This window comes from Hyaena hyaena, unplaced genomic scaffold (assembly GCF_003009895.1).
Source record: "Hyaena hyaena isolate Hyena2069 unplaced genomic scaffold, ASM300989v1 scaffold_98, whole genome shotgun sequence".
Classification (NCBI taxonomy): Eukaryota; Metazoa; Chordata; class Mammalia; order Carnivora; family Hyaenidae; genus Hyaena; species Hyaena hyaena.
In genome coordinates this window covers 554705-573648 of record NW_024080730.1, presented here as the reverse complement: position 1 = coordinate 573648, position 18944 = coordinate 554705, and the positions used below count along the sequence as shown (strand labels likewise).

General features: G+C 51.6%; 1 protein-coding gene and 1 long non-coding RNA gene across 5 annotated transcripts; both read left to right on the top strand.

Moving 5' to 3' along the window:
• The first annotated feature begins 8157 nt into the window (after nucleotides 1-8157).
• On the top strand, nucleotides 8158-13016 carry TMEM134 (transmembrane protein 134). Of its 4 annotated transcripts, none has more exons than XM_039235514.1 (8): nucleotides 8158-8390; nucleotides 9303-9367; nucleotides 9794-9883; nucleotides 10030-10106; nucleotides 12027-12111; nucleotides 12233-12277; nucleotides 12497-12550; nucleotides 12694-13016. In XM_039235514.1, the coding sequence occupies exons 1-8, from the start codon at nucleotides 8217-8219 to the stop codon at nucleotides 12944-12946; spliced, it is 843 nt and encodes a 280-aa protein (XP_039091445.1). In that variant the 5' UTR covers nucleotides 8158-8216; the 3' UTR covers nucleotides 12947-13016. The 4 variants fall into 4 exon arrangements, with proteins under 4 accessions (XP_039091445.1, XP_039091444.1, XP_039091447.1 ...); XM_039235513.1 differs by having other exon boundaries at nucleotides 12664-13016; XM_039235516.1 differs by lacking the exon at nucleotides 12027-12111 and having other exon boundaries at nucleotides 12694-12836.
• Nucleotides 13017-13237: 221 nt separating this feature from the next.
• Nucleotides 13238-16317, top strand: LOC120233893. Its single transcript, XR_005528940.1, has 3 exons — nucleotides 13238-13296; nucleotides 15839-15904; nucleotides 16276-16317. It is a non-coding gene; the product is annotated as an uncharacterized LOC120233893 (long non-coding RNA).
• The last annotated feature ends 2627 nt before the right edge of the window (nucleotides 16318-18944 follow it).

Below are 18944 nucleotides of genomic sequence, written 5' to 3'. Positions count from 1 at the left end.
GTGTGGGTTTGGACTGGGCCTCGCAAGTGGTTGTGTGCCTCGCCCCCACAACCCGTTTAAAGTTGTAGCAGTTTAACAATTTACAGGGTTCGGAGAATGAGGGTGGGGGGGACCCCCATCCGTAACGCCACTCCCTAAAATTATTATTACTGTGTATTCTTTTCAGGCTTTTTCTTTCTGCATCTCGGGCACAATAGTGACTTTTGCGTCCTGGATTATTCTCTTTAAAAATTAAAGAATTAATTAATGAAAAAATAAAAAAAAATAAAACAAGGGGTAAGAGGGAGAGGAAGGAGGGCTTCCGTATTCCTGTGAGTAAACTCCCAAGAGACCGTGAGAGCCCCTTGTGGGCTCGGGAGTGCGTGTGTGCGCTGAATCCACAGTGTCAGGCACACAGTAGGTGCACATTAAATATTAGGAAATATTTAATTGATGGAAGTGAGGTACATTGTGGGCTGAAACAAGGTTTCCCTCGGCCTCTGGAAACTAGCTGTGAACAATAGCAGAAGGAGTCTTCTCCCAAGATCAAGGATTAGGTAGCCCTGTGAGTCTGAGACAGGGTCTTCATCCTATCCTCATAAAAGGATTATGGTCCCTCCCCTCTGACCCAAGTGCTAACTGCTTCAGATATATACTGAGATTCATTTCCCACAACAAGTCCCCCTAGAGAGGTGGGACCTCAAGGTGAAAAGGAAATGTGCTTTGTTTGCTTGGCTTTTGCGTTTTACCAACACAGGAAGTTTTATAGGCAAGTTCTGCCAAATTTTGAAGCAACAAGTAGTCTGTATCTTAAACAAAATGTTAACAGAAAATGGAAAAAGGAAAAGCTGACCAATATGTTTTATGAGGCGAGTTTAACCTTGGTTATTCCTGAACCAGATAAGTATACCACAAGACAAGAAAAATATTTTTACCAATAAGCATAGATGTGAAAAAGACAAATTGAAATATTAGGCTAATTGAATCCACCAGTGTACATAAAAAGGCATCAATATGCTCCGTGAATGTCATTCCCAAAAAGACAAGTATGGGGTTGGGGGGTGGGGGTTGCCTGGGTGGCTCGGTCAGTTAAGCATCTGACTCCTAGTTTCCGCTCAGGTCATGATCTCATGGCTCATGAGTTCGAGTCCCGTATAGGGCTGTGTGCTGACAGCACGAAGCCTGCTTGGGATTCTCTCTCCCTCTCTTTCTGCCCCTCACCTGCTTACTCTCTCAAAATAAATAAATAAGTAGGAAAAACAACTGCAATATAACTCCATTTATATAAGATACCTAGAGTAGTCTAATTCATAGAGACAAAGTTGAATAGTGTTTGGCTGGGGAAAGGGAAAATGAAGAATTGTTGTTTCATGAATATAGATTTCAGTTTCACAATATGAAAAGGTCCTAGAGATTGGTCGTATAACAATGCAAATATACTTAGCACTACTTAACTGTTCACTTAAGGATATTTAAGATAGTACTGCCTGGATGGCTCAGTCTGTTAAGCTCTGGACTCTTGATTTCAGCTCATGTCATGATCTCACAAGCCCTGTGATCAAGTGCCAAGTCAAGGCTCACCACTGGGCCCGGGTCTGCTTAAGATTCTTAGGATTCTCGGGGCGCCTGGGTGGCTTAGTCGGTTAAGCGTCCGACTTTCGCTTAGGTCATGATCTCGCAGTTCGTGGGTTCGGGCCCCGCGTCAGGCTCTGTGCTGACTGCCAGCTCAGAATCTGGAGCCTGTTTCAGTCTGTGACTCCCTCTCTCTCTGACCCTCCCCTGCTCACGCTGTCTCTCTCTCTCTCCTAGAAATAAATAAAACATTAAAAAAAATTAAAAAAAAAAAGATTCTTAGGATTCTCCCTCTCCCTCCCTCCCCCCTCCCACTTGTGTGTGCATTCTCTCTCTCTCTTAAAAAGAAAAAAAGTTTAAAATAGTATATTTTATGTTATGTGTATTTCCTCACAATTAAAAAATATTTTTTTCAAAAAAAAAGGAAAAGCATCAAGATCAAGTACAGCTCATTCCAGTAACAAAGGAATGGTTTAACATTAGAAATGTCTATCACAGGGGCGCCTGGGTGGCTCAGTCGGTTGGGCGGCTGACTTCAGCTCAGGTCATGATCTTGTGGTTCATGGGTTCAAGCCCCGCATCGGGCTCTGTGCTGACAGCTCAGAGCCTGGAGCCTGTTTCAGATTCTGTGTCTCCTTCTCTCCCTGCCCCTCCCTTGCCCATGCTCAAGGTTGGATGAGGTTGAGTTGAGAGATGTGAGTCATGCAAAGTCAAATTGTGTCTTCATTTAAATTGTTGATATTTTGGGGGCGCCTGGGTGACTTAGTCGGTTAAGCGCCCGACTTTCGCTCAGGTCATGATCTCGCGGTTCGTGGGTTTGAGCCCCGCGTCGGGCTCTGTGCTGACTGCCAGCTCAGAGCCTGGAGCCTGTTTCAGTCTGTGACTCCCTGTATCTCTGACCCTCCCCTGCTCACGCTGTCTCTCCCTCTCTCTCCTAGAAATAAATAAAAAAACAAAAAAATTAATTGTTGATATTTTGTTCATCGTGTATTTTTGCCTTAAATTTGATTTTTTAAAACATTAAATTCACTGGGGCCTTCAGGTGGCTCCGTCCGTTAAGCCTCCGATTCTTGGTTTCGCCTCAGGTCATGGTCTCACAGTTCATGAGTTCAAGCCCCCATCGAGCTCTGCACTGATAATGCTGAGCCTTCTTGGGATTCTCTCTCTCCCTTCTCTCTCCCCTTCCCTTCCCCCCCTCTCTCAAAATAAATAAATAAACTTTAAAAAACATATCAGGCCAGTAGAATATGACGTTGGAAAATATCTTTATAATCTTGGGGTGAGGAAACACTTCAAACAAAACTCTAAGAACACAAACCTGATGGACTTGAACATATAAAGCTGAGGATCTTTTTTTTTTTCTTTTAATGAAGGTGTGTGTAAAGTAGAAATAGAACAAAATGAATATATTGTCTGACTTATTTTTCAAAAATGAACAGAACATGTTTTTATTTTTCTTACTATTTAGTTATTTTTTGAGAGAGAGAGACAGAGAGTGAGCAGGGGAGGGGCAGAGAGAGAGGGAGACACAGAATCCGAAGCAGCTCCAGGCTCTGAGCTGTCAGCACAGAGCCCGATGTGGGGCTTGAACTCATGAACCGCAAAATCATTACCTGAGCCACAGTTGGACACAACCAGCTGAGCCACGCAGGCGCCCCAGGAACGCAGAATCTCTGAGGGCAGTAATCAAATCCGGGGAAGCTTGTTTCAGATGCTAGTGCTCATCTGCTGAGGGTGCCCAGTGGTCACGGTGCTCCAGGCTCTTACCTCTTGCCTTCTTAGCTTGAACTGAGCAGTCTGTACACTTTGCTCCTTTTTTCTTTTCCCTCCTCCCTTCCTTCCTTTATTCCTTCCTTCCCTTCTTTTACAAATTCACAACGCTTTGGAAGGAAATGCAATAAATTTTTGTTTGCAAGTGGCTTGATCTACCTCTTTTCCCAGTGCCTTTGAAGTGAATGTTTAGCTCCTTGTGAGCCGATCCTGGGCCCTCCAGGCTCCAGTCCACAAAAGGAACGAGGCAGCCGTCAGCAGCTCCCTTTACTTGGACCAGACGCACGACTTGGGCGATATTGCCAACAATCAGACCGATATGGCTTGTGACCGAAACAGACCGAAAGAGGGAGCCGAACAGGACCAGTTACCATTTTCCACATATGTTCACAGGTTTTTGTGTTTTGAGTTGGCCTGGAGTATGAGTTTAGAGAAAGCTAGGGAATCCCAAATGCCACCACGAAGGGATCCTAGATATCCCCAACGGACGTGGCATGGCCAGCTGCCCCTCCGCTTCGACGGAGAATAAGCCCGGAAAGGTGACGAATCTATCTGAAAGCGTGAAGGTAGCCCTCGGAAAGCATACTTCTGGATCAGGTTTGAGAAACCGGGCCTCAGTGTAAAAGGACTTATGTCAGGTGGTCTATAAAAACATAGTAGACTAAGGTTTTAAAAACAAGCAGTGTTTAAAAAATAAATAAATGAATGAATGAATAAATAAATAAAAATTAAAAAATTTTTCCAGGGGTGGCTGGGTGGCTCAGTCAGTTAAGCGTCCAACTTTGGCTCAGGTCATGATATCAAGGTTCGTGGGTTCGAGCCCCGCGTCAAGCTCTGTGCTGACAGCTCAGAGCCTGGAGCCTGCTTGAGATTCTGTGTCTCCCTCTCTCTCTGCCCTTCCCCCACTCGCGCTCTGTCTCTCTCTCTCAAAAAATAAATGGACGTTAAGTAAAAGCTCTTCTGGGCGCCTTGGTGGCTCGGTCACTTGAGCGTCCTACTTGGGCTCAGGTCATGATCTCATGGTTCATGAGTTCAAGTCTCGCATCGGGCTCAGTGCTATCAGCGCAGAGCCCACTTCAGATCCTCTGTCCCCCTCTCTCTGTCCCTCCCCCTCTTGTGCACTCTGTCTCTCTCTCTCAAAAATTAACAAACATTTTAAAAAAGAAATGACCTGTTTAAAACAGAAACAAAACACCTAACCCGTTTCTGACCAAAAGTCAAACCAGGACTGACCGGTGAGGAAAAGTAAGTTCAAACCTCTTACAGGGGCATCTGTCTGGCTCGGTCGGTACAACACGTGACCCCTTGATCTCAGGGTTGTGAGTTCTAGCCTCATGTTGGGTGTAAAGATTAGTTTAAAAATAAAATCTTTAAAAGTAATTCATGAATTAGTTCGTTTAAAAAATACACCAAACCAGGGGCGCCTGGGTGGCTTAGTCGGTTAAGTGTCCGACTTTCGCTTAGGTCATGATCTCGCGGTTCGTGGGTTCAAGCCCCGCGTCGGGCTCTGTGTCGGGCTCTGTGCTGACTGCCAGCTCAGAGCCTGGAGCCTATTTCAGAGTCTGTGTCTCCCTCTCTCTCTGACTCTCCCCTGCTCACGCTGTCTCTCTCTCTCCTAGAAATAAATAAAAAAATATTAAAAAAAAAATACACCAAACCTCTTGCACAATATTTCCCCCAGTGAGTGGGGGGCAAGAAAACATGATGTCATTTTTAAACGATTGTTAATGAAACGAATGTTTCAAGTTTGAAAATGGCCTGAAAACTTGCTCTTCGTTTTGCCGATTAGTCATATGCTGTAGAAAATCACGAGTCAAGGTTTCGTCACATGTTTATCAGGGCTCATATGACTCATGAACACACCAAGCAGGCCACGTTTCTTGGAAGTTTACACCATTTCTGGTCTGGTCCTGCCCTCAACAGAAGCTGGGGACACAGTGAGGTATTTGGCACTACGTCCCTGTAACCTAGTCTGCATCCCTCTGTCCATGCTCAGCTGATTGGCCTGTTTATGTCAGTGTCCGTAGAAAGTCAAGGTCTGATGTGGTTCCCGCCTGTGCCTTCCTCCTGTATGCTGCTGCTGGGGTGTTTCAAACGGACTGGAGACGTGGGCTCTGAACAGTTTTCTTCACACTAGGTCCACCAGGAACCTGTCCATGGGCGTCTCTACCCTGGGCACGTGGTTATGTCTCTCTCTCTTTTTTTCTTTCTTTCAGTTTCCTTTCTTTTCTCTCATATTTGTAGGACGGGCTCTGCAACGCAAAAAGCAGAAGCAGGAGGAGGAGAAGGTGGGGGGCACGGACGGACAGAAGGGTTAGTTGTTCATGGAAAATCTTAGGACCTTGTCCTTGGACACCACGGGCTTTAGAGAAGTCCTCAAATAGAAACGTCAAGAGAACTGGAATTCAAGTAGAGGATGGCAGCGGTGTGGATCCTAGGTAGCCTCATTTGGAAAAGGCATAGGTTGCAATGGAGGGGGTGGCGGGGAGGCAGCCGAAACAGACAAGACAAGCTTGTCTTGCAAACTGGCAAAACAGGGCTGAAACCATCCGAGAAGGCCTGTAGCAGAGGGTCTTTGAACTCCTCAGTATTGCATTTCAGCAGGTTTCTCGACTGAGCCCCGGGAGAGTTCTTGAGGCACCACCCGCAGGTCTTTGAGCCAGAGCGCTGGGGCGTGGGAGCGGAAGTAGGGCCACTCGGGGCAGTGCTGGCGTCCAGAGCCCCCATCACCCATCAGTGGGGGGCCCAGCAGGAAGCCAAGGCTGCGTTCACCGAGAACACCCATGTGGGACGTGGGCCCAAGCCTGCACTCCATCCCAGGACTCCGGGCATGGTTAACTAAGGGAAAGTCAAAGTAAGACCAAGAAGAGAGACCACGCAATATGAAAGCATTGATACTAAGCTATGTATAGACATGCAAATCAGCAGAAAGAAGGCTAGAAACCCAGTGGAAAAGGTACACGATGGCTACCCAAACAGACAATTCACAGAAGAGGGAACCACTGTGATTGCCAAGTGCATAAAGACCTGTTCAAATTCCCCCGTCGTCAGAGAACCCAGATGGAAGTTAGGAACCACTTTAGATTCGTCAGATTAGTAAGCATTAGAAAACTGGAAAACCAAGCGCTAAGAGAAAACCAGAACCCTCACCGTAAGTGTGGAAATTCAAAGAGCCACCCGGGAGAGCATCGTCGGTACTTTGTGAAGTCAAGGGTGCATGTACCCTGTGGCCTGGAATTCCTGCTTCAGGAAGAATTCTCCCACAGTCCATAAGGAGACAGCGTGAAGATGTTCACAGCAGTGACATACGCGACAGAGGGATCGTGGCCAAGCCCAGGGTGCATCCCTGAAGGGTGTGGTGGACACTAAAAGTGCTGGATGCTCAACGTGGTATATTATGGGCAACTAGCAGAAGTAACAAATGAGATGCGTGTGGGAAACGTTAAGTGTTGAGGGTAAAAATGTAAACAACAGAATGAGTCTTGCACACGACACCATGCGTGTAAATTGCAAGCATCCACATCGCACCCACGCCATGTATAGTAGGGAACCAGATAGGATTCAAGACAGCTGACTGGGGACCCTGAGAGGGGCCTTGTTTACTGCGGTGACGGGTCATAAACTGAGAAGTAGGAATGATTCAACTCTGTCCATGAGGTCATACAATGAAGTGTGGTGGGTGGAAGACGGGCTTGCCTAGAACTAGGGGAGCGTGGGGAGCGTGGGTTCCAACCCCAGTTTTACCCCAAGTAAGCACCGGGGATTTGGGCAAAGCATTCATTCATTTCATCCACAAGTAATTAACGAGCATCTACTCAGGGCCACTCTTCTGGGCACTGTGGACACACTGGTGAATAAAACAGTGTAAAATAAGTTCATCTCAGATAGGTTATGTGTGATGTGATGCTGACTTTAGATTGCATCATCACGGTTGGCATCTCTGACACCTGACGTTTGAGCAGGGATGCAGATGATGAAAGAACCCAGTTGTGGCAGAGCAAGGTCAAGTGTTTTTACAGGCACCGGGAACAACACGTGCAAAGGCCCTGAGGTGAGAATGAGTTTGGCCTGTGTGGCTGGGTGGGTGAAAGAGGGGCAGAGAGGGCTTGATGAATTGAAGAGGCAGGCAATGAACAGAGCATTCACAGCTTTGTGGGCCTTAGTCAAAAAGAGTTCAGATATTATTCTAAACACAGTGGAAAACCAAGGGGCAGTTTTATACAGAGGAGTGACTTAGCAGCATACTTTAAAAACAAAACAAAACATTTTTTTCCTTAAGAGTAATATACAGAGAAAAAGATGAGATACATTTTAAAAGATCACTTTGGCTGCCGAGTGGACACTAGAGTGGAGGAGTGGAAGCCACATAAGCTTTCTGAGCCTCAGTGTCCACATCTGCTGTGGTGAGAATACGCAACCGGTGCAGAGCCGCGGTGGGTCAAGGCGGGGGCACAATCTGGTCCTAGGAGTCTCCTTGGCACTCAAGGCGCCCGCTGGGACGCAGAAGGCTCCATCCGGGTCCTGGGAGGCTGGCACCCCGCTGCCCCTCCAAGCCCACACAGACCTACGGGTTGCAAGCGAGAGCTGCACCCGCTGTGGCTCGCGTAGGCGGCCGCTGGGAGGCGCCGGGGACCCCGCGAGGTCCCCAAAGGAGGCCCCGCCCACTGGCCAGCTCGGCGCTCGGCAGCTCCTGCCTGCGGAGGGAGAGCAGGGGCGGGGCCGTTACGTGAGGGCGGGGCCTCGGCCAGGGCGCCGGCCAGTCGCACTCCAGAGACTACAGCACGGGGCGGGGCCTGCGTGCGGGGGCGGGCCCTGCGTGCGGGGGCGGGGCCGCAGCGCTCTGGGCTGGCGGGCGCGGATGGCGGCGGCGCAGGGCGCCTGAGCCGGCCGGGGCCATGAGCGCCGCCAGGCCCCAGTTCAGCATCGATGACGCCTTCGAGCTGTCCTTGGAGGACGCGGGCCCGGGGCCCGAATTCAGCGGGGTCGCCCGCTTCGGGCCGCTGCACTTCGAGCGCCGGGCCCGGTTCGAGGTGGCCGACGAGGACAAGCAGTCCCGGCTGCGCTACCAGGTGAACGGCCCGGCCCACCTCAACCCCAGCCCGGGTCCGGGCGGAACCCCAGGCCGGACCCTGGAGAACCCCAACTCAAGGGAAAATCTCTAGACGACCCTGCCTCCGTAGCCGCTGATTCAAGGCCCTGCCCAGGCCCTCTCAACTCTTGATTTTGGTCCCCAGCCACCGAGTTCCTCCGCCAGCCCCAGCTGGAAATCCCACCCGGCGTCCCCACCTATTCTGGGTCCTGACCCAACCCCCTCTCTCCCCCCTGGGCTGGAGAGCTCTTGTACCTGAACCAGACCTTGCCGAAACTCCGAGGCAGACCCTTGAGCCTTCCACTCTCCCTCTTCAGTTCTGCGAGGCCCCACCCCATCCTGCTCCCCCCCCCGCCCCCCACTCCCCTACCCCAGGGCTGGAGCCCCTCACTCACATGAGTCCGGGCCCAGGGCCCATGCCTTGACTCCGACTAAACGGGGAATCTCCAGTCTCCCTAAGGGACTTCCACCAACTCTAGGATCCTTCTCTTCGGGACCTGTACCAGATTGCTGTGCCCCAAACTTGAAAGCCATGGGCTTTTGCCCTTCCTTCGCACCCCAAAGCTGGAGCCTTCATACCGGGCCCTGAGATACCATTCTGAAAGGTCTACCCTGACTCCCAAGCTTGGAAGTGCTCCTGGCCCAGCCTGGGACCCTGTTGGGAGCCTTCACCCAGCCCCTGTGACTTCTGCCACCCCCCAACCCCCACCTCTTACCTGGGTTTCAGTTTCTGTGAATCATCAAACCTGTTTTGCGGGGAGGGTGGAGGGTCAGGTGAGCAGCTGTCAGGCAGCCGGGCAAACAGCTGTGTGGGCTTGCTCGCCTCTCCCTGAGAAGGGATAGGAAGGGCCTGGGCCCAGTAACCCCCTCTGAGCCCTGTGTTCTGGAATAGAACCTGGAGAACGATGAGGACGCAGCCCAAGCCTCTCCGGAGCCGGATGGGGGAGTCAGCATCAGGTCAGGGCCAGGTGGGGACCCTCCCTGTGCCTCTAGCTCTGTGCTCCTGGCTCCTTTCCCCAAGGTCCCTGGCCAGTCTTCCACCTCACATCGCTCAGCTCTGTCACATCCTGTCCTACAAGGACTCCTAGCCTGATTCCCACTCCCCTCATGGGCTCCCCTGTCCTGAAGGGTCACCCTACTCCAGTGCCAGCCTCGCCCCCCCACCCCCACCAGGCTCTTTATGCTGCAGAACCCCCCCCCCCCTCACACACACACACAGCCTGGTCTGGCCCCTACTTCCCTCCAGGTCATCTGTCCTGCAGGAATCCCTGGCTCGAATCCGCAGCCTTTTTCCATCCTCAGTCCCGCAAGCGTCCCCACCACGTCATTATGACCCCTCCCTCCTCACTCCCCCGCCTCTAACTGGGCCCGCCTGGCTCGCAGGGACTCCAGCCGAACGTCCATCCGCAGCTCCCAGTGGTCATTCAGCACCATAAGCAATAGCACCCAGCGCTCCTACCACGCCTGCTGCAGGTGAGACCCTGCCCTGCTTCGGCCACCTGCTGTCTGTGACCCAGGACGGGCAGCCCTGGCTTTGCCCGCTCAGTCCTCTGGGTGGGGACGGGCGGGGGTGGGCTGCTTGTCACTTCTCACGCCCGTCCTGCTCTCCTGCCGCCCAGCTGGACTCAACACCCTCTGATCCAGAAGAACCGCCGGGTGGTGCTGGCCTCCTTCCTACTCTTGCTGCTGGGGCTGGGTGAGTGGCCCCGAGGGTCCCCCGCCTGCCCCCATGAGGGCTCCGTCCTCCCTCTGCGTGGGCTCTGCACCCCCTCCTTGGTGCACCGAGCCTCCCTACACCCAGCCGGCTGCCATCACCCCACCCCCATTTTACAGGTGAGGAAACTGAGGCCATGAGGGGAGCAGGCCCCCTCTCCCGGCCACACAGCCAGGAAATCACACATAGTTGAAAGTGGACCCTGGTCCAGTGCTCCAGACTTTTCTGTTTTTAACTTAGCCGTTTAACCCATCAGGGAGCAAAAAAGCAACAGCTACCATTTATTCTGTGTCTACTTTGAGCCGAGTGCAGGGTGACTTCTTTCCGGAGGTCACACAGCAAGTGAGAGGTAGGACCACGACCCGGAACCTGTAGAGAGACACGCGCATCCCTTCCCCGGAGCCTTGCCAGCCCGAGCCACAGGGACCTGCCACGTCCCCTTCTCTGGAGTCAGAGCTGATGAGGACCTCTCCCTGCCCCTCGCTGGGTACACCTAGTGCCCAGATGGGGAAACCGAAGACCAGAGCAGGCAGATCTCACAGCCAGATGTTTTCTGACTCCTTCTATGGGGCTGAGGAATCGGGATCCCCAGAAAAGGACCCAGGGTCGGGATCAAGAGGGGCTTGTAGGGACAGCCCAGCTGTGGCAGCTGCTGTCCATCCTCCAGCTCGGGGGTCGGAGTCCCCCCGAGGCGTCCTTGCCTCAGCTCTGAGTGTCTGTGTGCAGGGGGGGAGGGAGCCACCGACTTCTCCAGCACCCACTGCAAGCTGGACACTGGTCACAGCGGCCACCTGCCTTCTCCCATTTCATTCTCTCTCCCAGCACCCACAAGGGCAAGCATTACCATCCCAGTTCAGAAATAAGGACAGAGGCTCAGCCAGGTAAAGGGACTTGCTCAGACCTCAGCTGGGAAGTAGATGAGCTGGGATTTAAACCCACGTCAGTGACATTACCAGGCCTCTAAAGGGTCTTTGTAGGACGCAGAAGGCACCTCCCCTGAGTGGGCAGGGCGCGCGGCCCTAAGCCAGGGTCGCGGGCAGTGTTTCAGCCCCCACCTCTCCCTTCTTGAGGTGCTCTGTACAGTCCGAGTCACCCAACAGTCCATGGTGGCCCCTCAGGCCTCCATGCTATATTGTCCCCGTTGCTGGAAAGCCCAGCTCCCCCGCCCCCATTCCATCCTCTGACTGGGGACCCAGGACCCTCTGGGTCTGAAAAGTTGACCCAGCCATGACTTTTCCAACACCCACTGTCCTCAGCCAAAGTCCACATCCCTCGTCGGGGGCTACAGGCCCTGCCAAACTCCTCAAGCCCAGGCTCTTGCCTCTCCAGTCTTCCACTCTGGAAGCTCCTGGAAGGCCCGCCCCAAGTTCCCTCCAGAGTCTAGGCCTTTGCCATGCTGCTTTCTCTGCCTGCGCCATGCAGGCAAAGCCTCGGGAGTCCGATTGCCTCCTCCTTCCACATGCAGCTCTCTGCGCCTCAGTTTCAGCTTCCGTGAAATGGGGATGATAATACCTGTTTCCTTGAGTCACGGTGACAGTAAAGCAGTGCAGGTAACGAGCTTAGTCCAGTGCCTGGCAGCACCTGGTAAGTGGTAACTAAATGTTAGCTGCTATTACTGTCACCACCCCTGCTCAGCCTCATTGCTACTGCCTCCAGGAAGCCCTCCTGGACCCCCCAGCCTCCCACGCTGCCTGCTCTGGCCCTCCCACACCCTGATCACGGGTTGTAGCTCGGAGTTCCTTGTTGGTTGCACCACGAAGGAAGGGCCATGAGGGCAGGGGCCTCATTTGCCTTTCCCGGTGGGAGTCCCAGTACCAGGCACACAGCAGGTGTTGCATAAATATTTGTTGATTGACTAAAGGCCACACCAAGGAGCAGAGAAAAATCTCAGACTTTTCCCAGGTCCTGCCAGGTGCCCTGCTCTAAAAACACAGAGCTTGGTGAGCTTCCCAGGAGGGGCCCTCTGGTTAGGGAACCTTCAGTTCAGGTTGGGGACAGTCCTAGGGCCTAAGCCTTGGGGGGGGCGGTGCGGGGGCCCCGCCCTGCCCCCAGCGCCTGCCCCCTCCTCCCGCCCTCACCCTCACCCTTGCGGCTCCATCTGTGTACAGTGCTGATCCTGATCGCCGTGGGACTGGAGGTGGCCCCCTCGCCAGGTGAGCGCCCCCTCCTACCTCCGCAGGCAGCCGGGGGGGGGGGTTTCCCCCACAAGGGAACAACTCATCCGGGACCCGAGAGAGCCCCCAGCCCCCTCCTGTTTGCTCCTGTCCTCATGGCAGGAAACGACCGGTTTTACCGGAGGCAGTGACACCCCACCCCCACCCCCCAGCCCCGCGCTGCGCCCCCCAGCCTTGACTCGGCCCCTCCCTCTGCAGGTGTCTCCAGCGCCATCTTCTTCGTGCCCGGCTTCCTGCTGTTGGTCCCGGGAGGTGCGAACCGGCTCGGGGTGGGGGGTGGGGGGCCCGAGCTGGGGGGCGGGGGCGGAGCTGGGGCGGGCCACGGGCGGGGCCTCGGTTCTTTCCCCCCCCCCCCGCCCCCGCAGTCTACCACGTGATCTTCATCTACTGCGCAGTCAAGGGCCACCGCGGCTTCCAGTTCTTCTACCTGCCCTATTTCGAGAAGTGAGCCGCGGGCGCTCCCCCGGATCCAGCCTCGTCCGCGGGCGGCCCCGGGGGCGCTCCTCGGGCGCGCCCCGCTCTGGTTTCCTCATCTCCAGGGAAGAGCTCCAGGACCCCCGAGCCCCCAGCCCCGCTCGATGTTTGCTCAGGAAGTTTGCCCACTACCCAGGCCTGGGAAAGTCGTCCCATGCCTGCTCGGTGCCTTAACTTATTCTCGGGCCCTGGGGCTGCTGCATTGGTGTTTTGTGCTAATAAAAGAATGTATTTCACTCCGGAAGAGACCACCGATCCTTTCCCACCAGCCCTGCCCGGCGCATCAGCCGGGCCGCAGCCCCTCCTGCAAAACCTGAGGGCAGCGCGCGCGGGAGCTGCAGGCCCCGGGCCCGGCCGTCTCCCCGTGGCACCCGCGACAGTCCTGAGGCTGTAAGACTTGCTCCCCCGCTTCAGGTGCGCAGCTGGGCCCCGAACTCTCTATCCTGGAGACGTCTCGCGTCACCACCCAGCCCTCAGCAGAGTTGGCCCTGCCCGTTTCTCTGCCTGGAGATGCAGCCGGCTTGGTGCGTGCCCAGGGGCCCCTGGCCAGGGGCACTGGGGTGACGTAGGCCTGGGGCCTGGAGGCTGGTAGCCCGGGTGCAGCCGGGCTCTGGGGCCCTGGGCTGCCACGGCTCCGAATGTGGGCCGCGACGAGACCGGCCCAGCCCTTTCGGCTCGTTGCCCTACTTCCCGGCGGAAGGGTTGGGAGAGGTAAGGGCAGAGACACGGCAAGCAGGGCAGGACAGAACCCCCGTGATCCAAGACTCTTAGGACCACAGAACATTGGAAACAGACCAACTCAGAATTTTGGAAAACCAGAGCATCTCAGAATCTCAGGGGCCCGGTTCACAGAATCTTTGAGAACCCTGAATTCTGAGATCATAATAAACACCGTTTATCAAACTCTTAGAAGGCAGCAGGTCCTGTGTTGAGCCCTTAACGCAAGTTATTTCTGATAATCACCACCTCGGTCCCATTTTACAGATGAGGAAACCAAGGTCCAGAGGGACCGATTTGCCCAAGGGCAGGGTTAGGAACATAACCCAAGGCTTCCGAGACTCCCCGCGGCGAGAGGGAGAGGTGAGGGCACCCAGCATGTGTGGTCCCCAGTCGACCACCCCAGGCAGGGAGGGAGGGAGGGAGGGCGGGCTGAAGGACTGTGGGCTGAGGAGACCCTGTTCGTATACTTAGATGTTTTACTCTGTCTTCCTAGTGAAACATGAATGCCGATGAGAAGAGATGTGGGCTGGGCTGGCACCCACTGCGTCCCCAGCAGTCGGCAGACTGTCTTTAGTTTTCTGTGACTTTGTTGAAAGAATTAATACCCAGAAGCCTTTCCCACTACTGTTCTCCTGGCGCACCCAGACTTCCCACCCTCAGCCCCCAATCAGGGCACCTTGTGGGGGGGGGGGAGGGGTACCAGTTGGATACAGGAATTCCTGAATCAGTGGTTCTCAAAGCAGCTGTGGTAAAGGATCGGTGGTCATTTCTAATCTGTCATGGACCATCACGGTGGGAAGAGCAAATAAAAGTCGGAAAAGTGAAAAAGCAATGACATTCAGAACAGAAACCCACAATTTGTAGGACCAGATGAATCAGACCTGAAATCACATTTCAATGAATATAATCAGGACTAACAGAAAAAAAGGAAAATTATGAAAACCATTCATTGTGAGCAAATAGGCAATTAATAGAGTTGCTACTATGCCCATAACTTTTTATCATTCCACAATCTTTTTTTTAAGTTTACTTTTGTATTTTTGAGAGAGAGAGAGAGAGAGAGAACGAGTGCAAGCAGGCGAGGGCGGGGGTGGGGGGCAGAGACTCTAAAGTGGGCTCTGTGCTGACAGCAGCGAGCCTGATACGGGGCTCAAACTCACGAACTGTGAGATCATGACCTAAGCCGAGGTCGGATCCCTAACCAACTGAGCAACCCGGGTGCCCCTGTCCTTCTACCATCTTAACACCAAGTTATCCCAGGAGCGGTGAGTCTCAGACAATCACAGGCCCGATACGGTCCCCAAGCTAAAAATGGCTTTTACATTTTAGTAACGGTTCGGGGGAAAGTCAAAGACTAGTAAGATTTTGTGACACAAAGAAGTTTCTAAAATTCAAATTGCAGAGTCAATACATCAAGTTTAATCTATTAATTACCAAATTTCCAACCCAGCCGCCCCTGTTTGTACGTGGACCAGGGCTGCCTGGCAATTTTAACTACAGCCACAGACCGAGCACTGGCGATGGAAACCGTAGGGTCCTCAAAGCCCAAAACCTTTACCCTATCCGGCTTTTTACGGAAAAAGCTTACCAACCCTTGGTCCCTATGAATGCATCGACAGAACGCTGAAGCACAACGTGTGAAGTTTTCATGTGACCAATGTGCTTGATTTTTGCTGGTTAATTTACATAATCCAAACTGGATTGCCAGTAACGCTATCCTCAGGGAATCCTGAATATCTAAACTCTAAATGTAACTTCTTTTTCAGTTGAAAAACACATCGATAGCTGTGTCCAGACAAGGAATATTCGAGTTCTTTAGTGAACTGTGACTCATTTTATCCCAAATGCTTTCCCCTCCTAGCCCATTTCTGTCTGCCATGCCTGAACTTATACGAGCTCTCGTTGGTTCATTTTCTCCTAGTAACTCTGTGTTGCAAGCCATCACTTTCAGCCTTTGGATTCTCATTATGCCGCTTGAATGTGCCTTAGATCCCGCACTCCGCTGTGGGGGAGAGGCTGGTATCTGCCCTTTGGTGTCTGCTCTCTGCCCTGCAGTAGAAGAGCCTTTGGTTTTGTTTTTTGTTGTTGTTGTTTTAATGTTTATTTATTTCTGAGAGAGAAGAGTGTGTGTGTGTGTGTGTGTGTGTGTGAGTGAGAGAGAGAGCAGGGGAGGATCAGAGAGAGAGGGAGACACAGAATCTGAAACAGGCTCTAGGCTCTGAGCTGGCTGTCAGCACAGAGCCCGACACGGGGCTCGAACCCACGAACCATGAGATCAGAACCTGAGCCGGAGTCAGACGCTCAACCGACTGAGCCACCCAGTCACCCCGAGCCTTTGGTTTTTAGCTGAGCATGTGGCCGCCCCAGAGAAAGACTGCATTTCCCAGCATCCTTCACAGCCATCTGGACCAGGTGAGGAGCCCTCCCTAAAAGGATATAAGCGGTTAATGTGGTTAATGCTCTTTGTCCCTCTTTTTTTTTGAGGGGGGGTGTCTTTATTTTATTTTGAGAGACAGAGACAGAGAACAAGTAGAGGAGGGACAGAGAGAGAGAGAGAGAGAGAGAGAGAGGGAGACACAGAATCTGAAGCAGCTCCAGGCTCTGAGCTGTCAGCACAGAGCCCGACACAGGGCTCGAACTGACGAACCATGAGATCATGACCTGAACTGAAGTTGGACGCTTAACCGACTGAGCCACCCAGGAGCCCTTATTTGTCCCTTTTGGTCTTTGTTCCCGCCTCCATCGGGCCTCCTAGAAAACACACAAACTTGGGCATACCCCAGGAATGGGGGAGCACCTGGCGGAAGGAGCCTGGGTTCCTGAAGTCCATACACAGCTAAGAAATAAACTTCTGTCCAGTCTAAATCATTGTTATTTGGTGTCTCTACCAGTCACGGGGAACCCAATCTAATATTGAAACTTTCTTCTGGGACTGAGACTCTCTTTTAACCAAAAAACTTAATCTGGTTATAAGTATTGTAATTTTTATATGTTTAGAGATTACTCCTACCTTCTGTTTTACCTTCCGTCTTAATGTTTTCAAGGAGTTTGTTTTTCTTTTTTCCCTCTTTCTAGCCTTCTACTGGCTTAATCAAGAATTCTTCACTTTCCCTCTTTTCTTCCTCTATGGATTTGACCATCGAAGGGAACATTCTATCTCCATTTCTGTTATATTAATGGCTTAAAAAAAAGAAGATTTGCATGTTTTGACGTTTATTTATTTTGAGAGAGAGAGAACGAGCAGGGGAGGGGAAGAGGGGGACAGAGGATCAGAAGCAGGCTCTGTGCTGACAGCACAGGGCCTGATGTGAGGCTCCAACTCAGGAACCGCGAGATCATGACCTGAGCCAAAGTCAGACGCTTGACCGACTGAGCCACCCAGGTGCCCTGGTGGCTATTAATGGCTATTCTTATATTGTTAACAAAGTCTAAAGCTGATCAATGAATCTATTCTACTCTAGGAAAGATGAGAAAAAGATTTTAGCATATCGAAAGTATTCCCTCCCGTCTTCTCTTTTATTTTTGTCTATTATTTTAGCTCCTCCTTATTTTAAAATCCCCCAACTTAACTTTTTTATAGCTAGACTCTTTAGCTCCGCCAATATGTTTCCTGATCTCTTTCCTGACCATAATTTAATACTGTAATACTGTAATAACATACTCCGCCTTTCTTCTGGTCTCAATTTCCTTCTTACTGAAGGAAATTTCCTTCAATGAGAGCACATGGGTAGGAAACGCTTATCAGCCTGTATCCTGAAAAAAGTTGATATTTCACCTTCCTTCTTGAATAATGATTGAGTGAGGTATAGGCTCCTTGGCTGGCGACCATTCTTCCTCTGCATGCTGAACAATTTATTCCACTGTCTTCTGGCACTTACTGTAGCCAATGAAAAGTCTCCGTTGAGGGACACCTGGGTGGCTCAGTCAGTTAAGTGTCTGACTTTGGCTCAGGTAAGGATCTTGTGGTCCATGGGTTTGAGCCCTGCGTTGGGCTCTGTGCTGACAGCTCGGAGCCTGGAGCTGCTTTGGATTCTGTGTCTCCCTCTCTCTCTGCCCCTCCCCCACTCTCACTCTGTGTGTGTCTATCAAAAATAAATAATAAAACATTAAAAACAAATAAGTCTTCATAGAGCCTAATTTCTGCTCCTCGATAAGTAAGTAATCTGACTTCTGTCTCCAGTTGAATTGTTTACAAGATTTTCTTTTGTGTCCTGAGTTCCGCTGGATGCATCTAGATATGTGTTTTGGTTCATCCTTCTGAGGCTCCACTGTGTTCCTTCAATCTGTGCATTTGTCTTTGTGGAAGTCCTTATGGAAGAGTTTCAGCCATCACGTCTTTGAGTGTCACCTTACGTCCATTCTCTATATTTTCTCCTGAGACTCCTGATGGCTCCTCACTAGTCTTTAATATTTGCCATCGGTTTATCTCTTAGGGCTGCCTTCTGGGTGATTTCCCAGAGGCAGCTTCCAGTTCATTAATCTTCTCTTAAATGGTGTCTAATCTTATGAACAGACACTTCTCCAAAGAGGACATCCAGATGGCCAACAGACACGTGAGACGATGCTCAGCGTCCCTCCTCATCAGTGAAATACAAATCAAAACCACACTGAGATACCACCTCACACCAGTCAGAGTGGCTAAAATGAGCAAATCAGAGGACTCTAGATGCCGGCGAGGATGTGGAGAAAGGGGCACCCTCCTACACTGTTGGTGGGAATGTAAACTGGTGCAGCCCCTCTGGAAAACGGTGTGGAGGTTCCTCAAAAAGTTAACAATAGAACTTCCTTGTGACCCAGCAATAGCACTGCTAGGAATTTACTCAAGGGATACAGGAGTGCTGATGCATAGGGGCACACGGACCCCAATGTTCACAGCAGCACTCTCCACAATAGCCAAACCATGGAAAGAGCCTAAGTGTCCATCAACGGACGAATGGATCCAGAAGATGTGGTTTATCTATACCATGGAATACTACATGGCAATGAGAAACAATGAAATCTGGCCATGTGTAGCAACATGGATGGACCTTGAGGGTGTTATGCTGAGCGAAATAAGTCAGGCAGAGAAGGACAGATACCATATGTTTGCACGTATAGGAGGATTAGGAGGAACTTAACGGAGGACCATGGGAGAGAAGAAAGGGAGAAATGGTGTGGGAAAGGGAGAGAGGCAAACCATGAGAGACTCTTGAATGCTGAGAACAAACTGAGGGCTGATGGGTGTGGGGGGAGGGGAGGAGGTGATGGGCGTGGAGGAGGGCACTTGTGGGGATGAGCACTGGCTGTTTCATGGAAACCAACTTGACAATAAACTATTTAAAAATAAATAAATAAAATAAAATTACCATAAAAAATGGTGTCTAATCTGCTGTTGAACCAATCTGCTAATTTTTTTTTCATTCCAATGGCCATATCCTTTATTTTTAGAAGTTCTATTTTTCTTCTTAATCTT

What these genes read in the sequence shown, in the direction of transcription:
- TMEM134 (XM_039235513.1), top strand. Translation starts at nt 8,217, where the DNA reads ATGAGCGCCGCCAGGCCCCAGTTCAGCATCGATGACGCCTTCGAGCTG. An exon ending in TTAGGGAACCTTCAGTTCAG is followed by an intron (nt 12,112 to 12,232) that starts GTTGGGGACAGT and finishes ATCTGTGTACAG; the next exon opens with TGCTGATCCTGATCGCCGTG. An exon ending in CCTGCTGTTGGTCCCGGGAG is followed by an intron (nt 12,551 to 12,663) that starts GTGCGAACCGGC and finishes CCGCCCCCGCAG; the next exon opens with TCTACCACGTGATCTTCATC.